Source organism: Coregonus lavaretus (assembly GCF_964263955.1).
Source record: "Coregonus lavaretus genome assembly, chromosome: 34".
NCBI classification, from domain to species: domain Eukaryota; kingdom Metazoa; phylum Chordata; class Actinopteri; order Salmoniformes; family Salmonidae; genus Coregonus; species Coregonus lavaretus.
The window spans coordinates 29266892-29280480 of record NC_140021.1 but is presented as its reverse complement, the minus strand read 5'-3'; the positions used below and the strand labels follow the sequence as shown (position 1 = coordinate 29280480).

Sequence of the window (13589 nt, the reverse complement as noted above, 5' to 3'; positions counted from 1 at the left end):
GACAAATTTGCTGTTTCCATCAGGCATGTCGTGACATTTTTTATCCATAAAAAGGTTGGATGGAAACGTGGTTACTGTGTATGTTTATTTATACAGTAATTATTGTTCAACATGTCCTCACCTGGGATAACTGTAAACACATGAATGTACATGTACTTGAATATTCATATTTTGACACACAAATGTATCATATTTTATAAATATTGATATCAGTCCTCATTTAACTAGGCCTATCTTCCATTTTAAGTAAATGAAGCAGACATAATGTAAATTAATGTATCATTTTTTAGATGATTTAAAAAGTCTATACAAATTCCAATACAAAATTAATTTACTCTAATTGGGCAACTCAACCGGCTGGTTGAGATGTTAGCAATGCATTATCATTCAAAGTTGAAGTCATGCAAACAAAAATTATTCATTTTATGGCCTATATTAAGACTAAGTACACATTCTGCAGAACAATAATTGTTCTGATATTGTGTGCCAGTTAAAGGGATTTATGTAAATAGGACTGTGCCTTGTGGATACCTTCAGTAACTCAAGGCGTCAGCATGCTTCAGTTCGGCTGACGGCTAGCCGACGTCGGCTTCGCAAACCAAACAAGTGTGCTCGCATACTCCCTTAAAATACCTTTTCTTGAAAAATGAGAAGAAAAGTGCCAATAGTACTATTTGTCCATTTTGAGACGCCATAGCCGGTCTCAAACTTCCTCAAAATAGTCAAAATGAATCTAAGATAACTCAAGAAATCTGTCATTAATTTTGACGTTTTTGCAGAGGAGATCTTAGTTGCGCAATTCTACATCTAACTAAGATGTTTGGTGCAGTATTTTTCAATGAAAAATGTGCATGAAAACGAGTCGTCTCGCGTTGAATGACAACAAATACTTTTTTGAAGAATCCCTACTGTTGACCAATCATCGACGAAGGGACGTAGACTTCGGCTCCCACACTTCGGCTGACCTTGAGAAAAACAATGTGTGTGCCCGAACAGCCAACAAAGCCCTTATCGAAGTCCAAAACGAACAAAAACATATTTTTTGAAAAACTGAAATATCACATTTACATAAGTATTCAGACCCTTTACTCAGTACTTTGTTGACGCACCTTTGGCAGCGATTACCGCCTCGAGACTTCTTGGGTATGACACTAGAAGCTTGGCACACCTGTATTTGGGGAGTTTATCCCATTCTTCTCTGCAGATCCTCTCAAGCTCTGTCAGCTTGGATGGGGAGTGTCACTGCACAGCTATTTTCAGGACTCTTCAGAGATGTTCGATCGGGTTCAAGTCCGGGCACTGGCTGGGCCACTAAAGGACATCCAGAGACTTGTCCTGAAGCCACTCCTGCGTTGTCTTGGCTGTGTGCTTAGGATCGTTATCCTGTTGGAAGGTAAACCTTCACCCCAGTCTGAGGTCCTGAGTGCATCAAGGATATCTCTGTACTTTGCTCCATTCATCTTTCCCTCGATCCTGACTAGTCTCCCATTCCCTGCCACTGAAAAACATCCCCACAGCATGATGCTGCCACCACCATGCTTCACCGTAGGGATGGTGCCCGGTTTCCTCCAGACGTGACGCTTGGCATTCAGGCCAAAGTGTTCAATATTGGTTTTATCAGACCAGAGAATCTTGTTTCTCATGGTCTGTGTCCTTTAGGTGCCTTTTGGCAAACTCCAAACGGGCTGTCATGTGCCTTTTACTGAGGAGTGGCTTCCGTCTGGCCACTCTACCATAAAGGCCTGATTGGTGGAGTGCTGCAGAGATGGTTGTCCTTCTGGAAGGTTCTCCCATCTCCACAGAGGAACTCTGGAGCTCTGTCAGAGAGGCCATTGGTTTCTTGGTCATCTCCCTGACCAAGGCCCTTCTCCCCCGATTGCTCAGTTTGGCCGGGCAGCCAACTCTAGGAAGAGTCTTGGTTGTTCCAAACTTCTTCCATTTAAGAATGAAGGAGACCACCATGTTCTTGGGGACCTTCCATGCTGCAGACATTTTTTGGTACACTTCCCCCAGGTCTGTGCCTCGACACAATCCTGTCTCGGAGCTCTACGGACAATTCCTTCGACCTCATAGCTTGGTTTTTGCTCTGACATGCACTGTCAACTGTGGGACCTTATATAGACAGGTGTGTGCCTTTACAAATCATGTGCAATCAGTTGAATTTACCACAGGTGGACTCCAAACATCTCAAGGATGGTCAATGGAAACAGAATGCACCCGAGCTCAATTTCGAGTCTCATAGCAAAGGGTCTGAATACTTATGGAAATAAGGCATTTCTGTTTTAATTTTGTATAAATGTGCAAACATTTCTAAAAACCTGTTTTCACTTTGTCATTATGGGGTGTTGTGTGTAGATTGATGAGGATTTTTTGGGGGGGGGATCGATTTTAGAATAAGGCTTTAATGTAACAAAATGTGGAAAAAGTCAAGGGGCCGGAATACTTTCCGAATGCACTGTACTGTGTATCACTTTAATTGTCCTTTTATTAACCATCAAGCTACCAACTGGGGTGGTTTATTCAAGCCTTAACAAACCTAAATCATTGTTTAGTGTTTCTGTATCAATGTGGGATAAAAAAAAAAAAATCAAGTCCTTTGGGGTCATTTTGACCTCAGCCCAGAACACCTAATTCTACCTAATAGTAATTTGATAAATAGGACATTTATTTAAAAAGGTTTTTCTGGAGACATCATTTCAAGTTACCCATACCACCAGAAGGGCACCAGTATCAGTGATTTTGATAGCGCCACAAGATTGTACTTTTCTATACCACGTATCACGTGACCGTGTACGAAACCAAAATGACCTTATTTTGGTGCATATACATTTTTTCCTACAACAGTCTGTTTTGGCCATTTTGTATTTCAGAAAATATTAATGACATGTCTAATGATGTTTTTATACAAAATAAGTTGATATTTTGCTATGATTGTTGCTCTTTGCAATAGTTTCTTCTTGGGGTCAAAATGACTCCAGTTGGTAATCAATGTATATAAAATATGTTGGTAGCTTGAGGGTTAATATGCACAAATGATAAAGATAAAAGTAAAAATTTATAATGTATAGATACGCAACATAACCTCCAAAAGCAATACATGCAAATAGGTAATTTTTGCAAACAGCTCAAAAATGTCAAATACCACATTTAAAAAAACACGTTCAAATACAATGTTATTTTTTCTTAAAAAACGTTAAAATACAACATGCTGAGGTTACATACTGTGAAAAACACACACATAACCAAACAACAAAATTGCTTACTGGCTTGGCTGTCCATGGCCACCAACACACACACACGAACACCCCATCCGTCATGTAGTCAAGATTTTTTTGCTAACGCTAACCCTTTTCATAACAACCTAATTCTCCTAACCTGCTATGTAACATGCGCAGTTTGAGCTACTCCAGGAAGTGACAATGCAGGCTAGCTCAGTGCTGCCCCCTCCCTTTGAGTAACTCAAGTTGAAGGCCGACCAGGGTACTGCAGGCTGCCATTAGCAACTATAGTATATTATCCATATAACTTCTTCTGTGTGAGATTTTAAAATAATTGGTTCAAGGACATACATCTGGTTTATTAGAAGAAAATTATTGGTACCATGATTGTCTTAGAATTATTTTTTATTTACACCAAGACTGCCATTTTTCCATTCATTATAGTGGGGGATCCTGTTTTCTGCTAACAATGCCTGCAGTACTGCGGTTGGCCTTGAACTACTGTGGCTTCAATGAGAGGGGGCATTCTTTCTCCCTTTGTTCATTCATAGTTTCAAACAATTTCATTGAAGTCTTTGACCGTCACAATCCATGTTGAATCGAAGGCCAATACCTACTGTATGTGACTAGGGTTGCAAAATTCTGGTTACTTTCCCAAAATGTCCAGGTTTTATTAAACAAATCCCAGATGAAGGATTCCAGATTTCCTGCTTATTCTCTGCTGATCTTTTGACAGTGGCATGGAGAACCTCTCCTCAGCAAAAGGAAAAGATGGAGACTTTGGGAGTGAACTGGCTGGTTAGGGTGAATGTCCTCCAGACAACTTTTTATCCATCTAATACTTTCTCAGAATGGTTTGGGCACCGCCAACCGTGGGCTCGTTTTGGATGAGCTTGATAAAGGCTGTAAGGTACTAGCAATTATATCCACTGTCTACTTTAAATAATGAGATCATTTAAGAATCCTTCTCCCAATTATCAGCCTCTACAGGATCCATTGTAAAAGAAGCCACTCTTGTCCCTTTAAGTTCTATTCATCACTTAGCCAGACAGAGCACTTAAAGCAAGGCAGCTTTCGTTCCATTTATAGCCGTACCTCCACGGCTAATCTTGTGTAATGGGCTCTTAAATAAATCTCCTGACTTAAAATAGGCAGCGGGTGAGGCTCTCACTACACATCTCCCTGAGTGAGTGACAGCCAGGCAGACTACACTGTCTGGGAGTGAGTGGGATCCCCTGGAACACAGATGGGCTACAGCTGACCGGTCACCCACAGCATATGATGGACAAGCACCAATTACAGTCCACTTTATAAGGGTCAGAGGTCACCCTATAGTACAGTACATCAATACAGTATTTGAGACAATACTTGAGGAAAATAAACTAATTCCAGTCTAGCTTTTTATGTTATAGTATGATATACACTCAGTTTATTAGGTACAACCATCTAGTACAAGGTCGGACCCCCCTTTGCCTCCAGAACAGCCTGAATTCTTCAGGGCATGGATACGTTGCTCAATTGGTATCAAGGGACCTAACGTGTGCCAGGAAAACATTCCCCACACTATTACACTACCGCCACCAGCCTTTACCGTTAACACCAGGCAGGATGGGACCATGGACTTCTTACGCCAAATCCTCTCTCTGCCATCAGCATTACGCAACAGGAACCGTGATTCATCGGACCAGGCGATGTTTTTCCACTCCTCAATTATCCAGTGTTGCTGATCGCAAGCCCACTGGAGCTACTTCTTGTTTTTAGCTGATAGGAGTGGAACCCGGTATGGTTGTCTGCTCCGATAGCCCATCCGTGACCGACGAGTTGTGCATTCCAAAATGCCATTGTGCACACCACTGTTGTATTTGCCTGTTTGTGGCCTGCCTGTTAGCTTTCACAATTCTTGCCATTCTCCTTTGACCTCTCATCAACGAGCTGTTTTCGCCCACAGGACTATCGCTGACTGGATGTTTTTTGTTTGTCGCACCATTCTCGGTAAACCCTAGACACTGTCATGCGTTTCTGAGATACTGAAACTGGTGCGCCTGACACTGACGATCATACCACGCTCAAAGTCACTTAGGTTACTAGTTTTGCCCATTCTAACGTTCAATCGAACAGTAACTGAATGCCTCGATGTCCGTCTGCCTGCTTTATATAGTAAACCACGGCCACGTGACTCACGGTCTGAAGGAGCAAACCATTTTCGTGAATGGGTGGTATACCTAAAAAAACTGGCCACTCTGTGTAGAGTCCTGAAAAACATTCCTTGAACTTGTGGGTCGGCCCGCGGTTCAGCACAATTATACTGCGGTTCAGAAATGTTTTAAATCATGCTAATACAATTTTCACAAACCCAGCAGCTTGTTGTATTGTGTTGCAATTTCGATTCTGTGAGCATTGAGGCAGATCGACCCAGCCACGCATTGAGAGAGTGTAGAGCAGGGAACTGTCCGTTATTGGTGTGAAACATTCTAATTTGTCCACATGCAGAAGCTTTCGCAATTCAGACTTTCGTTCACCATACACTGGCCATATAATTTGCATTTGACCGGTGTGGCTGGTAAAGGTTAGACTATTTTTGCAGGCTATATTCGATTCTGGCAATTCTTAATTTAAATTAAACTATTTGATAATCAAAATAATGTGAAGATCTTGTTGTTTTATGTAGGTCTAGGCTAAGCCTTTCATTAGGGATGAAGTCTAAGAAGGCTCTTTTTCAAAGCGATTTTAGTTATAATGTGCCGCATTGTTAAAATAAAAAGATATCGTTCATGGCATGCTTTCCTTTATCCAACTGTTGAATAGACATGCTGACAAATAAAATCTCATAGGGAAAAGGAATACTGTAATGGGTTGCATTACTTACCATAGGCAGCACATTACCTAGGGCAGAGATCATTAACTAGATTCTGCAACTAGAGTTTTCGTGAGTGGATGGTCAGGGGGCCGGAACATAATTGCAAATAATTAGTAGACTGCAAATTGACCTCAAGAACCCCAAACAGATATAATATTTGACTAAAACATAATAATTTCTAACCTTGCATACATTTATGTAATTTAGCAAACACTCTTATCCAGAGTGTCTTACAGTAGCAATTAGGGTTAAGTGCCTTGCTCAAGCACATAGACAGATTTTTCACCTAGTCAGCTCAGGGATTCGAACCAGCGACCTATCAGTTACTGGCCCAAGGCTCTTAACCAATAGGCTCCCTGCCAGATACGATAACATACAGTATATCTCTCTGTTATGCATGGAAATACTTTGGAACAGATTTCCCAAATGTAAATCACTTGGAGCGGATTTGCAGGTGTTTTTATAGTATTTTATGTTCAACAGGCATCTTTGTTATTCTCTTGACTCAACTGCTTTCACTCGCTCCTGTCACAGGCACAGAGAGGAGAGGAGAGGAAGGAAGGAAGGAAGGGGAGGAGACAGGCCAGCTGCTGACAGGTATACTGACTGGACCGCCATTGGACTCTGGAGCAGTGGAAACGCATTCTCTGGAGTGATGAATCATGCTGGCAGTCCAACGGACGAATCTTAATTCGGCGGATGCCAGGAGAAAGCTACCTGCCCCAATGAATAGTGCCAACTCTAAAGTTTGGTGTAGGAGGAATAATGGCCTGGTGCTGTTTTTCATGGTTCGGGCTAGGCCTCTTAGTTCCAGTGAAGGGAAATATTAACGCTACAACATACAAATGACATTCTAGACGATTCTGTGCTCCCAACTGTGTGGCAACAGTTTGGGGAAGGCGCTTTCCTGTTTCAGCATGACAATGCCCCCATGCGCAAAGCGAGGTCCATACAGAAATTGTTTGTAGAGATCGGAGTGGAAGACCTTGACTGGCCTGCACAGAGCCCTGACCTCAACCCTATTGAACACCTTTGGGGTGAATTGGAATGCCTAACCAGGCCTAAACGCACAACATCAGTGCACGATCTCACTAATGCTCGTGGCTGAATGGAAGCAGGTCCCCGCAGCAATGTTCCAACATCTAGTGGAAAGCCTTCCCAGAAGAGTGGAGGCTGTTATAGCAGTAAAGGGGGGACTTTTGGTCATGTAATGTATCAAGCATCTCAGAGTAGGAGTGCTGATCTAGGATCAGGTCCTCCCTGTCCATGTTATTCTTATTAATTGTGATCTAAAAGGCTAAACTGATCCTAAATTCAGCTCTCCTACTCTGAGATTCTTGATGAATATGGGCCCTAGAATGGACTGGCATTCTGTTACTCTGTCTGCTGCAGGGTTTTACTTCAGTCGAAAGGATGGACAGACATGCTAGGGTGTCATGATGATTCTTACCCTTTAAAATACACCTAGTACGATTCCAGCCATTCAAAATGAACACATATCTATTTCATCCATTCGAAATAAATGATTACGCCTTTATCATCTAAATTGGGATACAATGGAAAGATGTCCCTTATGTCTGTCCTGTGTTCCGTTCGGATGACAACTGTCCTTATCAATTCCTGTGGACTGTGAAGATCTCGGGGTAAGTGCAGAGTGACAGGACCGTTTCCTCTCTTACTCATTGTCTCACTGTAGCATTAAACATCTGTGTGTGCAACGCATCAATCACGTCAAACTTGGTGAATTCATCTGGACATCCGAAGAGGAAGATATGAACAAATTAGACTTCTAAATCTAAGTGATGATTAAGGACATGTCGGTCTGGTTAGCAGGGAACCAGGAAGTGGGTGGTTATTGGTTTATCAGTTGGGCCTATTGAAACCCTTTACCTGTACCAGTCTGGTCCAACCTCTACAGCTAATGGTGTTATTCATGTCTTTTTTTCTATATATGTTTTTTGCATGTTTGTCGGATAGAGGAGAGACAGTGGGAAAGATAGATAGTGTGTCACAAAGGCAGTGGGCCGGATTTGAACCCACACTGACACCGGCTCAAGTGTGCCGGAGGACGCAGCCCTGAATGCTAGACCATCCATGCCACAAGTCGGTCTCTTCTAAATCTTTGTTTGCATGAAATGATCTTCCCTCCCTGATTGCCAGCAAAGAGGACATAGGCTTCCTCCCTGACCCTTCTCCTCAGCATGAGTCTGGCCTTACTGTGGGCAGTGTAGTGGGCAGGCTAACACAGATTTAAAAGCCCTGCACTGAATGCTGATGAGTGTGTTGTTGCTGTCTGACTCGTAAGCGTTGCAACCTGTACAATAGGCCAAAACAAAAAAAAGCTGCCGTTGGCCATACAGACATAATATTATACCATGTTTTGTGTTGAGCCCAGACAACATAAAGCCCCGGGGTTACAAATCTTCACAATTTCAACCACTGTGTGTCTATCCTGTACCATATTGCACAATCGCATACGGATGTGTGGCCCACTGAATAAGAAGTTTTCGCTGTACAGTATATATATATATATATATATATATATATATATATATATATATATTTTAAATAATAATCATTGTTAAAAAATGACGGCCACAAATTTGTTGAACTTCAAGCCATACTGCAATGATGGTTCTCAGCTCTCTGGTGGCTTTCTAACATAAACATACTATTGAATCATAAGAGAGAAGAGGATGCGGGGAATCGTTTATGAACAACATTAATGGCATGACCTGGAAAGCTCTATTTGAGAGTCAATGAAATCTGATCAGGCTTTTATATAGATGTGAAAGAGAGCCATTGGCAATCAAATAAAATGATATTTCTTGTCAGATCATTGACTGACTGATCAGGCTGCCATTGACTCTTTCTGTGGTCCAGCATGTGTTGTGCCTGAGGTTAGGAAGTTGCAAGCAATCGAACATTTGAGAATGTCTATGTGTGTTCAAACAGGAGGGGCATTGCTTTTATTGACTGATTCGCATACCAATGGGTCCCAGACACATGCTCTATATCAGTGGTCTTCAAAGCATTCCTAGTCAATTGCGAAACATTTCTATAAACATTTCTATAAAAAAAAAAAATTATAAAGCCTTGCATTCCTACTTTCTTCTGTCTGACAGTAGGCACGACTAGAGAGACTGTCAATGAATACAGCAAAGAGCTGCTGTTTTTATGAGGGAGTTCAGCACAGTCAACACTTTGTATTCAACACTTTTCTAAGCCATGAAATGTGATTCTCCACTCGTGCTGCAACCAGCACCGCAGCTTCAATGAATGAGTACCAAAGTATCAATAGACTTGCCTTGTCTATTAGCGGCAGGGGGTTGTTTAATATGGAGGAATATTTCACTTTCTCTGGTCACAGGAGTAACAACATGAATTTGTGCATGAGGCAGAAGTAATGCGATGTGACTAGAGTTTCGCCGTCAGAACGAAGACGGTGTCCCCTTTTTGGTCAATCTTAGCGGAGGGGGGAGAGCGGAGGGATGGTCCGACGGTGAGAGGCGGAACCTCTGATATTCTCCCTCTGCTGAGACTGACCATCAGATGCAGGCACCATCAGTCCAGTAAAATAAAGAAAGCAAATTATTTACACTACCAGTCAAAAGTCTGGACACACCTACTCATTCAAGGGTTTTTCTTTATTTTTTACATTGTATAATAATAGTGAAGAAATCAAAACTATGAAATAGCACATATGGAATCATGTAGTAACCAAAAAAGTGTTAAACAAATCAAAATATATTTTATATTTGAGATTCTTCAAATAGCCACCCTTTGCCTTGATGACAGCTTTGCACACTCTTGGCATTCTCTCAACCAGCTTCATGAGGTAGTCACCTGGAAGGCATTTCAATTAACAGGTGTGCCTTCTTAAAAGTTAATTTGTGGAATTTATTTCCTTCTTAATGTGTTTGAGACAATCAGTTGTGTTGTGACAAGGTAGGGGTGGTATACAGAAGATAGCCCTACTGGGTAAAATACCAAGTCCATATTATGGCAAGAACAGCTCAAATAAGCAAAGAGAAATGACAGTCCATCATTACTTCAAGACATGAAGGTCAGTCAATATGGAAAATGTCAAGAACTTTAAAAGTTTATTCAAGTGCAGTCGCAAAAACCATCAAGCACTATGATGAAACAGGCTCTCATGAGGACCGCCACAGGAATGGAAGACCCAGATTTTCCTCTGCTGCAGAGGATAAGTTCATTAGAGTTACCAGCCTCAGAAATTGCAGCTGTGTGAATCAGGCACACTTAACCAGCATGGCTACCACAGCATTCTGCAGCGATACGCCATCCCATCTGGTTTGGGTTTAGTGGGACTATCATTTGCTTTTCAACAGGACAATGACCCAACACACCTCCAGGCTGTGTAAGGGCAATTTTACCAAGAAGGAGAGTGATGGAGTGCTGCATCAGATGACCTGGCCCAATTGAGATTGTTTGGGATGAGTTGGACCGCAGAGTGAAGGAAAAGCAGCCAACAAGTGCTCAGCACGTGGGAACTCCTTCAAGACTGTTGGAAAAGCATTCCAGGTGAAGCTATGTGTTATTTCATAGTTTTGCTGTCTTCACTATTATTCTACAATGTACAAAATAGTAAAAAATTAAGAAAAACCCTTGAATGAGCAGATGTGTCCAAACTTTTGACTGGTACTGTAAATTTATGCTCACTCAGCTATGCCTCACAAGTACAACAAATGATGATCTATTACCAGTGTGATCATATACCTAAGGTTTTGAATGACTGTATAATTGGTCTGAGAAGAACAGCATTGGCAGGGCATTTCAACAAAGCAAATTTGCAGTGATTATGTATTGGGCCTGTAGCCTACTGCACAAAGTTCATTGCTACAGAACTGTTTTAAATGTTTTTTTAAGTTATGTTTTTTTTTTTTATTCTGAGCGATAGATATTGGTATGCATTTTGACTCAGAAAATGCGAAGTAAAAAGGCGTGGCTGGAACAGGTTAAAAATGGCGGACAAAAACCAGGACAGAAACAAGGAAGGAGAGAAGAAGAAAGAGAGTATATTTGACCTGTCAAAGTACATTGATAAACAAATCTGTGTGAAGTTTCAGGGAGGACGAGAGGCCAGTGGAGTTCTGAAGGGGTTTGACCCCCTGTTGAACCTGGTAATGGATAGCACCATTGAGTACTTGCGGGATCCTGATGACCAGTTCAAGCTGACTGAGGACACGCGGCAGCTGGGCCTGGTGGTTTGTAGAGGGACGTCCGTGGTGCTCATCTGTCCTCAGGACGGCATGGAAGCCATCCCCAAACCCTTCATCCAGCAGCAGGACAGATAGTCGGCCAGCCTCGTTCTCTAGGATGACCTCACAGTAGTCCAATTCCTGGTGTGTATGTCAATTGTATTTCCTTGATTCCTCGCATCCTCTACTTGCCTCCTTCTCAAAATGCATTGGAGGAGAAGATCAGAGGAGAGGAACCTAAGATCTACTCCAATGTGCTTTGAGAAGGAGGGAGGATGTGAGGATTCAATTAAATATTATTGCAGTTAGTGTGAATTTTTTTATATAAAAATAAAAAAAATGGATGCACTCACTAACTGTAAGTCGCTCTGGATAAGAGCGTCTGCTAAATGACTAAAATGTAAAATGTAAATGTAAAATGAGCTCGGTAAAGAAAAGTTTGGTGACCACTGCTCTACAGCTTAACATTCTGCCTTAACATTCTGTAACTACTATTACATTTCCGATGTTGGCTGATACAGGAAGTACTGTACAGTTAATTCTCTCTGATGTGCTAGGGGTTCAGTGTACTTAAATATCTGCCTTCACTATCCTTGTTAGTTTTTTTAAGGAGTGGGGCAGTTCCTATTTTTTTATGTTTATTGGATAAGATCGAGATCGAGGAAAGGGTGTGCTGAAATAGCAGTGGGCCGGATTTGAACCCATAACGCACCAGTATATATATATATATATATATATATATATATATATATATATATATATATATATATATATATATATATATATATATATATATATATGTGTGTTCCAGAGGCAGCAGTGTAGACTGCTAGACCACCCTAGCCCGCCTACATCCTTGTTTTAAAGGAGAAAATGCAGCTGAACGTTCTTAAAAAAAATAAACACAGTAAAAACTAACCATAAATGTGTCTGGGAGCTTGTCTCGTCTGCAGTGGGATCCCAGTCCTCCCATCAACCTTGATATCTAGATGGAAAGCTGCTCTACAGTAGATCCAACACCCTCGATAACGCTGCACACTGACTCAGTAAGCAGGCTATAGTGTGTAGAGGAAATGTCTAAGGGTGTGTCCCAAATGACACCCTATTCCCTTTATAGTGCAGTACTTTTGACTAAAGTATTGCACTATATAGGGAATAGGGTGCCATTTGGGATGTATCCTACGATAAAGAATGGGAGTCCAGGAGGTTATTAAGACAGCCTTCTTCCCCAGCGTCTAGGCACAAACAATGGCCATGCCCTTTCACAGTCAGTCAGAGCATGTTCCAATGGCTGGAAGGCAAACAAACATCCCTTTATCCTCTCTTTCTCTCCCTACAGAATTGACATTGTCTCTTGGCAATGCAAACCTATGTCTTCATATCAACAAATAAGTGGCCTAATTTGTGGGTAAAAAAACTGACAAAGCCACCTCTCAGAAAAGATCGCATTTCAGCCGAACCTGCTTTAACATTAATGGTACTGTACATGGAAGTACACTGAACAAAAATATAAACACAACACGTAAAGTGTTGGTCCCATGTTTCATGAGCTGAATTAAAAGATCCCAGAAATGTTCTATATGCACCAAAAAAGCTTATTTCTCTTGTTTCTTACATCCATGTTAGTGAGCATTTTTACTTTGCCAAGATAATCCATCCACCTGACAGGCGTGGCATATCAAGAAACTGATTAAACAGCATGATCATTACACAGGTGCACCTTGTGCTGGGGACAATAAAAAGCCACTCTAAAATGTACAGTTCTGTCACACAACACAATGCCACAAATGTCTCAAGTGCAGGGAGCGTGCAATTGGCATGCTGACTGCAGGAATGTCCACCAGCGCTGTTGCCAGAGAATTGAATGTTCATTTCTCTACCAAACATCGTTTTAGAGAATTTGGCAGTATGTCCAACCGACCTTACAACCGCAGACCACGTGTGTGGCGTTGTGTGGGCGAGTGATTTGCTGATGTCAACGTTGTGAACAGAGTGCCCCATGGTGGCGTTGGGGTTATGGTATGGGCAGGCAACAAACACAATTACATTTTAAATCGATGGCAATTTTAATGCACAGAGATACCTTGATGTTTTACATTGTATAATAATAGTGAAGACATCAAAACTATGAAATAGCACATATGGAATCATGTAGTAACCAAAAAAAGTGTTAAACAAATCAAAATATATTTTATATTTGCGATTCTTCAAATAGCCACCCTTTGCCTTGATGACAGCTTTGCACACTCTTGGCATTCTCTCAACCAGCTCCACGAGGTAGTCACCTGGAAG

The 13589-nt window shown here is 41.5% G+C and overlaps 1 protein-coding gene across 1 annotated transcript; it reads left to right on the top strand.

Annotated features, from left to right (window-relative positions):
- Nucleotides 1–11060: 11060 nt before the first annotated feature.
- LOC311108914 (U6 snRNA-associated Sm-like protein LSm7) lies at nucleotides 11061–11393 on the top strand (the record flags this gene model as incomplete). Its single annotated transcript, XM_084151700.1, has 1 exon — nucleotides 11061–11393. The coding sequence occupies one exon, from the start codon at nucleotides 11061–11063 to the stop codon at nucleotides 11391–11393; it is 333 nt and encodes a 110-aa protein (XP_084007826.1).
- Nucleotides 11394–13589: the final 2196 nt, after the last annotated feature.